The 15,001-nt window shown below is 43.8% G+C and overlaps 1 protein-coding gene across 2 annotated transcripts; it reads right to left on the bottom strand.

Annotated features, from left to right (window-relative positions):
* Positions 1-2,330: 2,330 nt before the first annotated feature.
* On the bottom strand, positions 2,331-11,627 carry TNFRSF18 (TNF receptor superfamily member 18). Of its 2 annotated transcripts, XM_052691563.1 has the most exons (8): positions 11,384-11,627; positions 10,898-11,009; positions 8,509-9,871; positions 7,096-7,227; positions 6,697-6,784; positions 6,144-6,232; positions 5,141-5,281; positions 2,331-4,871 (listed from the first exon to the last, which is right to left on the bottom strand). In XM_052691563.1, the coding sequence occupies exons 3-8, from the start codon at positions 8,681-8,683 to the stop codon at positions 4,720-4,722; spliced, it is 777 nt and encodes a 258-aa protein (XP_052547523.1). In that variant the 5' UTR covers positions 8,684-9,871; positions 10,898-11,009; positions 11,384-11,627; the 3' UTR covers positions 2,331-4,719. The 2 variants fall into 2 exon arrangements, with proteins under 2 accessions (XP_052547523.1, XP_052547524.1); XM_052691564.1 differs by lacking the exons at positions 10,898-11,009; positions 11,384-11,627 and having other exon boundaries at positions 8,509-10,877.
* Positions 11,628-15,001: the final 3,374 nt, after the last annotated feature.

The raw sequence follows: 15,001 nt of genomic DNA, 5'->3' as shown, positions 1-15,001 counted from the left end.
GCATAGAAAGCAGCATTCACACTTAACAACTTTCCAGCCTCATTCAAGTAGGCATTGCTTTGAAAAACCACGGCTTTTCTTTGGATGGCAGCACAGAGCTGTACTCTGTGGTGAATGATCTCTTGCCAATTGCTTTTCTTGCTTGCCCTAACCAAGGACATGTCCCCACATTCTCCTTACTGCCTTCTGCCCTCCAAGACAAACAACCCAAACACTTCAAGTGGGGCCAGGTCAAATTACATCTATTCATTTTGATCCTTTCACAGTACTTCATTTGGATTTTGAACACCTTCAGAATCATCTTTACACTCTACATCATTTTCCTGGCAAGGAAAATGAAGCATTGCTGCAAACCAGAATAATCAAGCATTTCATTTCATACACGTGTTCTCAGTTAGCTGCAGGCTGATCACCCAGGGGATGTCTGCAAAGTCACCTGAAAAAGATTTGCATGGTCCCATGGTCCCTATTTTATCCCAGCTTTCCATCTATGCAGCCTACACTGGCCTCTTGTAAATCAAGACAATGGAAAGCTGGCTATACTGTAAAACCAGATGCATCGACAGATCTGGGAAAAACAAAGAAAAGTATGTCCACAAGCAAAATAAATTATGCCTCTTTCTCATAAGCTTTCCCAACTTCTGCCATGTTGGACCGAGCCTGGGGAAAAAAGAAAATCAAAAGTTATTCACAAAAACAGGTGTAATTTCCCTTTCTTTGAGAAGAAAACAAAAAGAAAGAAAGAAAGAAAGAAAAAGAGGAAGGAAGCCCTGTGAAAATACTTTCTTTTACCTTCTCCAGTTTCAAAATCCTAATAATTTGCAGAAAACACGAGCAGACAAGTCAGCATAACAAAACACCGCATGCACAAATCTTTAGTGACTTCCTGTTTGAGCAAAACCTGTGCTATGAGAATACATTTCTGTACCTCGGGCAATTCTCTTATCCTGTTACTCTTTCACTCTTTTTTTCTTGTTTTTTTTTTATTGCAGGTAAAATATTTAGAAATCCCCAGGGCTCTGTGGGGCCCCAACCACCTCTGATCATCTCTTATCATCCAATCTTTTTGAGCCTGTATGTGTAATGCACACAGCAGTTTGAGATTAAGCAAATGACTGCAGTAAGGGGTATTACCTTGTTCTCCTAACTGCCACCCTGCGTTTCCTAAAACTGTGTGGGAAGGTCTTCAAGCCACTTCTAAGTATCAAACTTCGTCATAGTTAAAGTTTAAAAGCTTTTTGTTTTAGCAGGGTGAAGTTTGTCACACATTTACACTTCTTCAGGGCTTTCTCTGTGTAGATTTAAGCAAAAAATCTAGCTGTAGACATTCTGTGGATGCGAATGATTTGAGGGAAAAGCCTCTCTTCAGCAAAGCCCACATCAGTGATCAAGCTGAAGCTCAAGTGAGAGCTTGAGAAACTATAAACGCTGGGATTGAGCTGAAAATTAGGCTACGCTTCAACCCAAATGTTACCAAAATGCTACAAGTGAGCACTGATAAAATGAACCTATGGTTCTTTCTGAATGGAAACTGAAACAGTGATTTCTCACAAGCTCACTCTTCTGAACTGGTAGCTTTCATTTTCTTTGATGCAAAGTACAGCTCCTTTACTGGAATGCTCCAAGGCTTAAATGATTCACACTTTGGGTTTTTCCCTTTTAATTTGAGCTCTAAGAAGTCAGGAAATCGGTTGCTTTTTCCATCAATTACCAGCCATGAAGGCAGGTGGTTTAGGTAAGTATGAAGTAGAACTGCTCTTCAAGGTAGGCATAGAGAAATCGGAGAGGCCACTGTGCAAATTTCCCGTGTATGTTATGGCTCTGTTCATCATGTTTCAGTATTAACTGGCAGTAATTGTTGGCTGTTCAACGCCCACAGCCCAGGAAGTCTTCCACTCCTCACCAGAATTTGCCCAATATGTTGCCATAGGCAGGGACTTCATCTTGATGCTTGAATCTTTCTTCCTCCAGACGGTATCTTCTGTCATTTGTTTTGCCCATAATGTTGCTGTTTCTCTGCCATTGTCAGCAACAGAAAAAGTGGCCAGCAGAGTTTCCTGTTACTTTGGTTGCTGGTAGCTGAAATTCCGGCTTAGCCACCAGTCAGGAAATGTTAAGCCACTTACTGATAAAAAGGAGAAAACTCTCAAGTTCAACCGTCAGAAATACGACAGAGGAGTTTGGGGATACGCTACTGCAATAGCCAAAGTTCTGCAAGACAGAAGTGAGATGGAAAAGTGAAACTGTATTACTGTCAGGAACTATGAAATGGCCTAAAGAGGAAAATCTTTTCTTTCCAGTTTGCTTAATTATATCAAATACACACTCAATTCAATTGTTGAGTTTATTTTACCTTCACAAAGGGTCATCACCCAAAATCTGATTGAAAAACATGCTATATTAAAAAATGAAGGGTCCATACAGAGCAGAGAGTAAACATGGCCAGCATAGGAGCAGTAAGAAGAGCCTTGACCAGGAGTTCAGACTTGAGAAGTATATTAAATCCCATGGAGCACCTGCTTATAAGGCAGAGCCAATCTTACGCTTCAAACTAAGTGTAAAACTCACACATCAAACTAAGTCCTGTCTCATCCAGTCCAGTGCTTGGCACCTTTCATGAATCTCCAGTTCACCTCAGTTAAAAATCTGCATATTTCTCAATGCAATGGAAGAAAACACTTTTGAAATGAATTTTACATGGCAATACCTACAGGAAAAATTATCAGCAATGCACAAATTAACAGCAGAAGGATCAAAGAAGGCAAAAATACACTGAAAGTACTAATTAAGTTTCACAATAGGCTTTTAAGAACTATCACTCTTCCCATTTTATATGATAGGAAAGGTAAGGTAAAAGGACATCAGCTGTCCAGCATGGAATAACAGGGAAGACAGAAGATTAAAACTGGAGCTATGAAGGAATGCATTACACTGGATAAGGATAACCCTTTGCACTTCATTTCCCCCTACAGCTATTTCACCCAGTTGTAAGATTTCATAGTGCACAAGGACAGAAAGTAACAGCAACAAGATAACTCCTCTTGATACAATCGCTGAGGAAACGTTCAGCAACAAAAGAATGTCCATAAATCATGAAATCAATCCTTTAGGTCTATTCAAGCTTGCCAAGAAGCTCCTCCTCTGAAGAAGGCTTCAAGAAAGACCAAATGGGAATAAACAGCCTTGGAGCAGATTACATGATTACATGATTAGGTCAGGAAGGAAATATTCCACTGTTCAGGACCCTCTTTTCAAGAGATCATGCAACCCTCACCATGGAGACAATACCTTGTAAGGGCTGCAATATGAGATATTTGTAAACTTTCATTTGAAGGCTGATTCAGACTCCTTTTTGACCAGAATTGGTTTAGCCACCAGCCTACTCCAAGCAGCTTTCTCCAGAGTATATTAAGTCTTGTCTTTCTCTAAACAGCATGATTCTCAGTGGAGTCTACCAGAAGCCTCTTTTATTTAATTCATTATTCCAGGTACCAAAGGTTTGCTGAGCAACAGGGGAGAACAGGGATAAAAGTTACTTCTGTTGCAACTGGACAGTGGTCCATGGATTAAAATTAATGGCCCTTTGCTACCTAACAAGGAGGGGCCTATGGGTGATACTATATTTCCTGTAGCCCTGGAGGGACTGATGGTGGAACATCGGTCTTTTATGAACCTGTCAGTTTGTGGGAGCACCACACAAGAGTGTGCAGAAGATGCAAAGTGGAATAATAATGACAAAAAGGGCCCCTGGTCCCCAGCAATATTAAAAAGAGCATCAACAACAACAACACCAAAATTAAAAACAAACAAACAACAAAACCCACAGCTCAGATAAACTTTGCAAAGCAATGCAGCTGAACAGAATGTCAGCCTGACTTAGCAGGTTCTTTGTTTCTAAATGCTAGGTTTGTTAAGAAGAATCAAAGCAAAACATGGTCCCACACCACATCCTTATCTCTAAATTGGAGAGAGACAGGTGCGAAGGGTAGACTATACACTGGATAAGGAATTGGTTGATGGTTACAGCCAGAAGGTTGTGGTCAGTGGCTTCATGTCCAAGTGAAGGCTGGCAATGAGTGGTGTCCCCCAGGGGTCTATCCTGGGACCAGTGATCTTCAGCATCTTCATCAGCGGGATCGAGCTCACTCTCAGCAAGTTTGAAGACAACACCAAGCTGAGTGGTGCAGTTGATACGGCAGAAGGAAAGAATGCCATCCAGAGGGACCTGGACAGGTTTGACAAGTGAGCCCATGAGAACTTAATGAGGTTCAACAAGGCCAAGTGCAAAGCGTTGCACTTGGGTCGGGGCAATCCCAGCTACGTGTACAGACTGAGAGAAGAACTCAATGAGAACAGTCCTCTGCAGAGAAGGACTTGAGGGGTCTAGTGGGTGAAAAGCTGGATATGAATCAGCAGTGTGTGCTTGCAGCACGGAAGGCCCCATCCCTAGAAGTGTTCTAAGCTAGGCTGGATGGGGCTTTGGGCAGCCTGACCCACTGCCTGATTTAGTGGTTGGCAACCCTGCCCACTGTAGGGGAGCAGGACTAGATGATCTCTCGGGTCCCTTCCAACCCAAGCCATTCTAGGATTCTTTGAAAACAAACCCATTCCTTATTTCTATGTACATAATGATGCTTATGCACCCAGTCCCTCCCTCCTGTTTGGTTTATAGCTGAGCTCAGCTCCTCATTCTCACAGCACGTTGCAGTTCGTCTGTTCTCAGTGGAGACTTGGAGGTTGCAAGTAGTAAGGTTTCTCTTCCAGTATTTTGTCTCCATGTTCTTCTTCTGGAAACTGGCAGCTGTAAGTCTCTTCTCTGTGGTGGGATGGTTGTGAAGCCAACGGCAGCCTAGAGATGTTACGTTCCACATCTGCAGTGAGAATAAGCAAAAACACTGCACATGCAAGAAGCCTTCATACAGCTCATTCGCCCCATTACCTGTTCCAGCACAGACCCACTCTGAGGAGGGGGGCAAAGATACAGCTGAGGCACTGAATCATAGCGAAACCAAGCAACTAGTCCAAAAATCATACAGCAAATCAGTATCTACTCTATTTACTCAACTTACTCTCTTCTAAATCTGGAGCACGCACTGTTCTCCAGTGAAAAACCACAGGGAGGCCCACAAAGCACACTTACTGTCAGCTGTGGGGTGTTTTTCTTTCTTCAGCGACCAGATGCAGAGATGCAAGAAGAAGGTCAGCAAGATGAGAACAAATAGACCCACTGCTGTCAGGATGGCCAGCATGCTGGTGTACCGAGAATCATTTGTAACACTGTCTGCAATTCAATATACAACACAGAATAAGAAAACGCGTGCCCAGACAAATGCCAAAGGAAAGGCTGTGCTTCCAAGGAAATTTCATCATTAACTTCCTCTTTCTGTGGAAATTTATTTGCCTGGGGTAAAAGCAGTGCAGTTGTTTGCAATAGAACTGAGGTGCTCCCAGGCAAAGGTGCAGTGGATCACTACCTGTGGTAAAAAGCATTCATGAAAAAAGCAGCACTGTCACTTGCTCTATCTACTCTGTTTTGATTTTTGCTTTTTAGGGGGATTCACCTTCAATGTTTTCTTGAAAAGCAGTACAGTAAGCCAAATTTTCACACTTCTGACAGCCTCACAGAAATTAAAAGTAGCACCTTTCAGCAGTTTCTCTCAGCAGCACTAATAGCTTCTCTAAATGAAGGGCCCAGGGATCTGAAAGGTACCTCTAGGGATAAGGGAAAGGTAGAGACAGAAGCTTTCTCTGATATTCAGTACCTGCAAAGCTTGCAAACAGTCATTCCCGGGCAGTTTGATCCACGAAGAGACACACAGTTTCAGTTCTGAGTGTTGTGGACTGAACAAATACTTGTAAAGGAAGTGAATGACCCACTCAACTATTTCCTTCTGAGAAAAATCGAGCTAAGCAGCAGAGTTTCAGTGGAAAACCGAAAGTTTCCTAGCTGTGCTCTCAGGACAACTGCTGGTTGCCTGGGTCAACAACTCTAACCTGTCTTATACTGGCATAAACACAACAGTCATTTTCAAAGCAAGCTAGCATGATAGCAAGCTCTGGGTAGCACTGATGCAGGAGGGCAGCAACTGCAGACGCAGAAAGAAAGAGGAGGCTCAAAGAAACAAAGCGTTGTGAGCTGATACCTCGGTCCAAATATTTAACCAGGTAGCCACATAATGAATTGTGTGTGCTGTTGCCTTGCTTGATTGTTAGGAGGCCAGAACTTTCACAACTAGAAGAAGAAAGAGTCATATTTAGAGTGCTGAGTGCTGCTGCCCTTTCTTTCATTCCTCCCCAGCCTTCTTCCTTGGCTTCTTATCTTCCTTCCCACTGCTCTTTCCTTAGCTCATTTCCTTTGTTTCTTTTTCATAGCATTGCAGGTAAAATTAAAGCTGCCCCATAAGAAGATAATACCAGATCAAAATTGTCTCCATATTTAATTTTTGGTACAATTGATGCCCATATTTGGCATAATTTTGCATCAGTTTGTGCTGGACTTAAAAGCAGGCTTAATACATAGCAGCTTACTTTAAGGTTTGCTTTGAGATTGGCTAAAAAGGCAGAAGATAAATTTGTACTGCTGAATTTAAAAAGCCCGATCATTTAATCTCACTGGTGATCTCCTCTCTGATTCAATTTCCCCATCTGACATATTTGTCCTGCATGTCATCATGGAACAAAAATATCAATACTTACTCAGTCCAGCTTTGGCACCAGCTGTTCTTACCATTAGAATAGGTTCCTGTCTCACATGGTTTACATGAATACGTATAGTGAATGATACCTAGGAGATAAGAGAGCATGAATTGTTAGTGGTCAGTGCCTTTAACGAAAGACCCCGAGGTACAACAGCTTAGAGCTCTTTCTGCTTTATGAATCACACTCCTGGAGAGATGTGCAAGCAGCTCTTGCCAGTTTTGCATCTTTGGACACATAGGGGTTTTAGTCACTGAAGCCATGATATAGACACCATTTCTCTCCTCTATATCGCAAGCATTCCCAAAAGTGGATTGAAATAAGTGAATGGAACTGTGGCTCAGCAAGCTATTTATATTAAGCTTTGCCTTTTAGAGACATTTGTGTTTCTTTAGTTACCCAGCCTAATCAGCTCCTTGCCCTCTGGACATTCAGTTTTCTTGCAGGAGGAACAGGACCTATCAGTACAACTGAATCCCTGAGGACACTTGCAGTCTGCATCCTTTGCTTCTTCACACGGGCTGTTGTCCCCTGCAATGAAGAAAGAGAGAATTTAGAGTTGCCTTTTAACTGAAATGCATTTCACCATTAATCTGACTGGCTGATAAACACGAAACACATTAATAGCCCATCCAGTCAGCTCTCAGAATGCTGCCAGAGCTCTTCTCAGCCAAGCTCAACATCATTAAAGCAGAGATGCTCAAAAGACCATTGGCCAATGAAGACCAAGTTCCCTTTCCGTGCCTTTCCCAACAGCAGCTGTGACTTTCTACACTCTGCTGGAAGAAGGAAGTCTAAATCTGAGCCATAAAACCAACATGCTTCCTATTCTCTGTTTCCAGAGGAATTCTACTGTGAACTTTGCTTGCTCCCCACAAACGTCATCTCTAATGGTGAGGTTCCTGGGTTCATGAAAGCAAAGGAGTAATTGCATCTACTGATCCCATCAGCAAACAGTTCTATCAAGCAGTTCTTTCAACAGTGGGAGACCAGTTAAAGGAAAATACTATTCAACTCAAAGGTTTTGTGACCCTAAAGAAAAAAATAAATAAAGGAGGGAAACGTTTGAAAACCCACAGCAAGTTGTGAAGATCATTTCCTGAGATTGGTGATGGAATGTAAGGGTCTGCCAGGAACTGCCCACAGTTTCCTCTGCTCACCTCTGGCCTCCTCTTATTGGTATTGGCAACGTAACGAAGGCAGACAAAAAAAGAAATAGCTTCAGGATGCTTCTCTCTGTGTATTACCAGTGGGGGATTCTGGAGCAGATCCGAACAAGCAATGACTCTCCTACTGCACCCTATATCACTTGATGTCAATTGGAGTAGAAACCCTGGGGTCCTGATAGCACCTCTGGCAAGTGCTATGTGAGAGGGAACAGCCTTTCTGTCCACATGGAACAAGAATTCTCCAGCTACTGAGCAGAGGCAGCCCATAAAGCAGAAGGGATCCTCTCCTTCACTATATTCACACTAATTTTCTGCATCCCTTTGCTGACCTGAAGGAGCCTCAGTAAGGAACTGAATGACATTGTTTCTAAAAGCTCATTCAGCCACTATCTCCTGCATGGTCACCACCAGGTCCAGTGTCCTACTTGCCACTGTGACTGTGAACACATTGCCTCCTCCAGTCCCTTTCCTACTACAGAGCAAGAAGCACAGGCACATAAATCTTCAACACACATCCACTCTGCAGCTAAAGGACACTTTGAATTTAGTGGGGCAGAAAGGAAATCCTCGTGGTTTTGTTTTGAATACACAATTACTCAAAGCACACACACGCACCTGAAAGAAGACAAACGTATTCCCTTACCTGTGCTGGAGAGGCATTTGGGGCAGCATTTCTTTACATCCTTAGCAATGGCTCTCAGCTCACCATCAGGGCATGATATTGCCAGAGTCTGTTGTGCCCAGTGCCACAGGTACATTGCCAGCAGCAAGCGAGCTCGAGTGTGGAGGAGACAGATTTCTCTTCTCCGTCCAGTCATGTCTCAAGCTCTACAGCCCCAAAGCAAGCGAGGGTGGGCTTCTATCAGGACTTCCCCTGCTAAAATTCTCCTCCACCTGAGACTATGGGAAGGTACTGCGCTTTTTGTAGTGGTGCCTGTGGTTGCTCTTCCTGGTTCTTTGAGGGGCGGGGAAATGCTTCTGCTTTGCACCATCAGATGCTTAGAAAGCTAAGCAATCTTGTGCCAGTGACTTGAATGAGGAGAGGAGTGAGATGCAGAAACACATAATTTGATTTTCAGTGAGTTTTGCGAGTTGATATACAATTCATAATCAATGCAAATTAAAGCACAGCGTGAACTTCAGACTATTTAATTCTGGCTTATGGCTCCTAGAGAATTCAGAAACACTCTAGGATTTAGCTATGGGATGTGCAATGTACATTAAGGCCATACATCCACATATTTTCTTGATTCTGTTCACTGTTTTCAAGTCCTTCACACTGGTTCAGCAGACTCTTATTTTCATGGCTGATATAACTCTATACAGACACCACGAAACCAAGAGGAAATAATACTGCTCCAAGATCAGCCCTGATGCCATAATTGAGAGTAGCTGCAGGGACCCATGCAGATCCTCTGTCCTCACTTTCCTGGGATGCAAGTAGCAGAAAACAGCTCCTCAACAAAATTATACTGAAACATATCACCTGTAATCATGTCTTGCTGCTGGATTTAAATTTCACGCAGTCTTGTCTTATACAAACACAGACACACGCTTCCAACACTGCTTTATGTTTAGATAGCTTGCTTTTTTGTGGTTACATTTATGTGCATAGCAAAGACAAGCTTTAAAATCCAATCTTGTTCTCAACTGAACTGGTGAATTCAGACACAAAGAGCTCGGAATGGATTCTGTTCCACACTGCATATGATGACACATAGGTCAAGGCAAAGGAGAATGAGACTTGAGAAATGAGTTCCAGTGGAAAATACCATACCTTGGCATTTGACTTGCTCTTCATAGGGCTTGCTATATTGTTTCTTTAGTTTAATACAAGCCAGTGATGCCTAAATAAGTTTCCCACACAGATCCTATCGTTGTTCCTTTGCTGTGTTCTGTGCTTTCTTCCTGAAGATTCATCCATATTGCTCACAGAGTGGTCAAGCAGCAGGTGCTTCACTTGGTCCTTGATCTATTCATCTATCTACCTGTGTTCCTGTCACGAGCTGGAAGCAATCAGATAAATTTGGCATGCAATAGATCCTTCTAGGTGGAACCTTTCTGCCAAAAGCTTGCATCCCATCTAGCTGCTGCCAGGCTAAAGGTCAAGAACCAGTGGTTTGATTTGGCTTTTTTTTTTTTCTTCCCCAGAAAACCCCCTCAGAAGGCCAACTGTTGTTCTTCTGAAACTGCAAGCCTGCTAGTTTGTATGCCAGCCACGCAGGAGATCCCCTCCTCTTCCCTCACTGCACTGCTCCTCATAATACTGACAGCCTGTGCCACTCATGCTACACAGAAACCCAGAGACACTCAGAGACACTGCCCAGCTGGCTACCAAGTGCTGGCACCCTGTGCTAGGGTTCCTGCCACCAGTTCATTCAAACAATCATGAGTGTTGGGCAATGCACGGAAATTACAGGTAGTGACCAGGGGGCTTCTCTTGGCTAGAAAACAAGGTGCAGTCAGCAGCACACAGACCTCTACCTCATCCTCTGAAGACAGTGAGGGTCTACAGTCTTACAGTCAAGTCAAATTATTAGGCACAAGCATTGAGTGCTCCAACACGTTCTACAGGCTAATCAGTTATGACCACTTCTGAAATGCACACCAGCCCTGACCACCTCTGCAGGTATTTACATTATCCCTCGCTTGTGTCAGAACAGGATGGGAATACAGAGAATTTCTTTATGGTTAAAGAATTTCTTCATGGTCAAATTCCTGACCACGGTTACGTTAAGATTCGTCCCAGGCCATTCTAACAGCAACAGTGCTGGTCTGTATCACAATAGGAATCAATTGCTTGTTTTCCTCCAATTTTTGGAATACTGGTGCTTTATGAATTGGTCTTCACATGTCCTCATTCTTGCTGAACTACTACAGTTGGGTGCAAGCACTGGCAGATGATGGAACATTACAGTCAGGAAACTGACAAACACAGCAAGACTAAACCACTAGTGTCAGCAGTGACCTTTTAGAGGCAACTCAATTGTCTGTCTTCAGAATCTTTGGGGTTTTTCTGAAGCTAATCTTACCTGTCTCCGAGGTACTGACATTTCATCTGCTGACTCCTTTCTTGCTCAGTCCCATATGTGACACACGTTGATGCTGCCAGGCCTCATGCTGGTACCTGAGCCGGATCTGCACCTGTTGACAGAACAAATGACCACTTCACTAATCAAATCAGCACTAGTTCTTATCTCCTCACCTTCTGTTTGGTGGTTTTATTAAGAAGCTAGAGGGTTAACTGGACAACATTTGACTAAAACTAGACATTTTGGCTACCAGTAATCCTCACAGTCTGCAGTTTCCTAGGCAAGCTGAGGCCTGCAGTTTCTGTCAACCTATATGACCTGTGTTCAAAATTACAAGGTCATAAGAAGCAACGTGGTCTTCACGGTTGCCTGAGCACATTTCATGCCATGCTTTCTCTTTTGCATGAAATAAAAAGGCATAGCTGGCACAAAACTGTCAAGAACAGGTAAAGAGATGAAGCTGTCAGCTGAGATGCTCAGAAATACCTCGGGGTTCAGAGTTTGCTGCTGCCATGGTCTCTTCAAAGAGACACTCTGCAAGGAACCATACTGGAATTCAAGCTGAATGGTCTCTAATGCTCTGATTCCTCAGCCTTGAATGAAGGGGCCAGTATTTTAGGACTGTCTTCAATAAAAGAGCCTCGATTCTGAGCATGGAGCCACAATGCATTAAGAATCCTGGGAAAGATGGATTTCTTCTTTGGAGTCAATGGATCTACCAATCTGCTGGCGGGGGGTTGAGAGGAACAACAAAAAACAAAGTAACCACTTCTCAAATGTAATTACTTCTTGAAAGTGCAGTAGCTCTAGTGATGCTGCTTTTACCAGTGTTATCAATGATAAGTCAGGTTTCCTGACATTGACCAAAACAGCAATTTGTGTAATTCTTCAAGTAAGAAGTTATTCACATGAAATCTATGTAATTTCTTGAATGACTAACGATAGATCAAGGTAGATCAGCTCCTTTTGTCCCACGGTAGATAACTCCATCGTAAGCTAGAGGATTCACACTGTTGTTACAGAATTTGGCTATAACTATCTGCCAGTCTTTATTATAAAGCCTTCTACTATGCCATGACAGCTACAGGAGGGTTATCTCACATGTGGTTGCGTGACTTGCTGTGCCAGGGAGCCCGAGCAGAGCAGCAGCTCTGGAGGGCTGCAGGACACGTGAAGAAGCAGATGGGGCACATGGTAAGCCCGGTGTCACAAGGACATTCATCTGTTGAGTCCCTTCTTGCTCAGCAGGATATCATATGACATAGAACAACATCCACAGACCAGGGAAGAAAAAGCTCACAGAACAATAACTCAGCTGCAGTTGGAAACTAGAAGACAAAACCTCACATGCTCCTTTCAGTTCTGCTGGACTAACTTTTACCCAGACTCAAGACTTTGGACTAAGCAGAGCTTGCACTACTGGCAGCTCCCAGAGCCTGGGGTACGTGCAGTGTGCCTGTTCAGCGCCCGCCCTCTTTTGGCCCATGGGGAGCATTACCGTCCTGCAGACCTGCGACAATAAGGCTGGGGCTGTAGCAATGCAAGTGGTTCACATGGAGCCACACGTGGCTTTCTAGGCAAGTTGAATTTTCCTCACCTGGAAAAAGTTATCCAGCCTCCTGGATCCCACCTTTGAGCAGCGCTAAGGAGCCTGGTGCACACCCAGCAGAGCCCTGCTTTAGCCTACGAAATGAGTCACCTCTCTGGGTTGCCTGCAGCCTAGCCACCAAAAGCAGCGACTCCTGGAAAAGGTAGGAGCAGAGGCTGTAATCTAACAGTGACATTTCATAGATGGAAACTTCATGAAACCAGACAGAGGCAGAAAACTCACACTCCTTGACGTTACCAAGCTGTGCCTTTGCTCCCCAGCTCATCACTGGGCACGGTACGTTATCAGAAAATGTGATCTTTCTGAAGTCTCTCATGGAAATCTTGAGTCATTTTGATACGCTTCCAGGTCAAAGGTAATGTGATAACAACAAGAAAGTGCATGATAGAAGAGATCAGCAGTAGCCACAACAGTGGGCAGTCGTCATATATTTTAGGAGGAAAAGATAGAGTAGACAAAAGCCCAAGATTCTTTTCCTCCTGTTTTCTGTAGCAGTCTCATGACCGAATTTCTATCTCTGCAGGGGAGGAATTTCAAACAAAAAAATGTAATATGCTGGCCCCAAGGCCTGTAAATCACGGTTAGTGCAGCTAAATAGTGTGCAGTTGAATGATTAGTGGAAAAACTAGCTTTATCTTCACTTCAAAATGCAAAATTACAGGCATTTTAGTCTGTCTTATAGGTGGTTCTTAGGACAATCAACTGGAGAAATTTTAGTGACAATATTCACGCAGAAAGTTTTGCAGGTGCTTAAATGTCTTCTCAAATCAGGGCTCTATGCCAACTAAAATGCATTTACCTTACAAATCCTGTAACTTTACCAACTGCTCTGCCAAACAGTTCACATTAAAAGCGTGGTTTGCAGAATTAAAGAAGCTAACTGGTATCCTAGCAATTAGAAAGAGAGGTCTGTAGGAAAGAACTGTGTTATATTGGGGAAAAAAAAGTACTATAGCCTTATTATCAGCATAGAGGAGTAGCACAACTCCACCTGTATTTCCGAAAAAAGGGGAAGTCTGACAGTTGAAAAACAGGAACTCACTTTGTGACAGCAGGCTCCTATCTTTGAGAAGGGAAAGTTCCACTTCTGGCACGTAAGGTGACACAAATGTGGGCAGAAAGCAGCACCAAGGTGTTCAGGATTCAATACATATTATTAACTGGGGGTTTTACAGCTTGCTTGTTCCACAGTTTTCATGGTGGAATGAGAAACCCATTCAGAATTTTGACAAAGAGCAACAAGACCTAACGTGCTGTTTTTCAAATATTATTATGCTGGATACAGAAATCCTACAGCAATACAGCCAGAACAGGTGGGCTCATATTGTATTAGCATAAAAGCCTTCAGACACCGGGCATGCTGGATTTCCTCACTGATGAGCAACTGCAGGTTGTGCTCAGCTGCCCTAGCTTGGCTGTGCACTTCCAGGGCCATCAGAATCACACAGAATGGCCAGGTTGGAAGGGACTTCAAGGATGATGAATCTCCAGCCCCCTGCCACAAGCAGAGCCACCAACCTCCACATTTCACACCAGCCCAGGCTGCCCAGGGCCCCATCCAACCTGGTCTTGAACACCTCCTGGGATGGACGGGGCATCCACAGCCTCTCTGGGCAGCTGTTCCAGCACCTCACCATTCTCATAGCAAAGAATTTCCCCTGACATCCAACCTCAGTCTTCCCACCCTCAACTTAAAACCATTTCTCTTTGTCCTGATGTTATCTACGCTTTCAAAGAGTTGACTCCCCTCCTGCTTACAGGCTCCCTTTAGGTACTGAAAGGCTGCAAGTCCTTCTCCAGACAAAACAATTCACCTAGGCCCTGGTTTCCAGGAAATCTGATCAAAGGTTTACAGGAGGGCACAAGAAACTAGTGCACTCGAGCACGTTCCCATGCAGCTCAGCCAGAGGGCAGAAAATAAGTAAAATTCACCAAACCAGCTGCAAATAAACCCATGCCACAGAGCCTCTCTGGTCCCACGGCAGCACCTCTGCCAACTCCTCCTCTGTTCCTGTGGGCTGCATTTTTGCCATTAAGCCAGAGCTCATTTGCCATTAAGCTCATTAAGTCACAGTGAGCTCATTAGGTATTTGTGCCTCGCTCAGTTATGGCATGGTACTAACGGTATTGGCTGCCAAGTGCAGCCTACAAACTCTCTAAGTGTCATTTCTGAGAACTGCTTGAGTGTTCCCAGGAATCCTCTCTCAGCGTCATTCACTGCACCCTGTCATCCAGTTCACAGTGAGATGATGGTATCTAAACCACAGTGCACTCCCAATGACCTCCACGTTCAGAGCTTGGGCTCTAAGTTTTTGAAGGGGCTGAGCCTTATCTCCAATCTCCAGCAGCTCTCAGGCCAGACTGCTACCACGTGTGATTTGCAGAGCAAACCAGATTGCTTGCTTCACCCAGACAGCCAGAAGTGAAACAGCATACTGAAATAAAGCCTGCTATGCCACAGGTCTGACCATTTGGCAATCCTGCTTTTTGTATTA

This window comes from Tympanuchus pallidicinctus, unplaced genomic scaffold (assembly GCF_026119805.1).
Source record: "Tympanuchus pallidicinctus isolate F22 unplaced genomic scaffold, pur_lepc_1.0 scaffold29, whole genome shotgun sequence".
Taxonomy (NCBI): Eukaryota; Metazoa; Chordata; class Aves; order Galliformes; family Phasianidae; genus Tympanuchus; species Tympanuchus pallidicinctus.
The sequence above is the reverse complement of the archived record's forward strand: the minus strand, read 5'-3'. Positions and strand labels throughout refer to the sequence as shown.

Bases quoted from the DNA above. Each gene is read 5' to 3' on its own strand.
- TNFRSF18 (XM_052691563.1), bottom strand. From the start codon at position 8,683: ATGACTGGACGGAGAAGAGAAATCTGTCTCCTCCACACTCGAGCTCGC. The intron at 6,785-7,095 runs GTAACTAAAGAA...CTTATCTCCTAG, and splicing joins CAAGGAGCTGATTAGGCTGG to GTATCATTCACTATACGTAT. The intron at 5,282-6,143 runs GTATCAGCTCAC...ATTGAATTGCAG, and splicing joins GGTTAAATATTTGGACCGAG to ACAGTGTTACAAATGATTCT.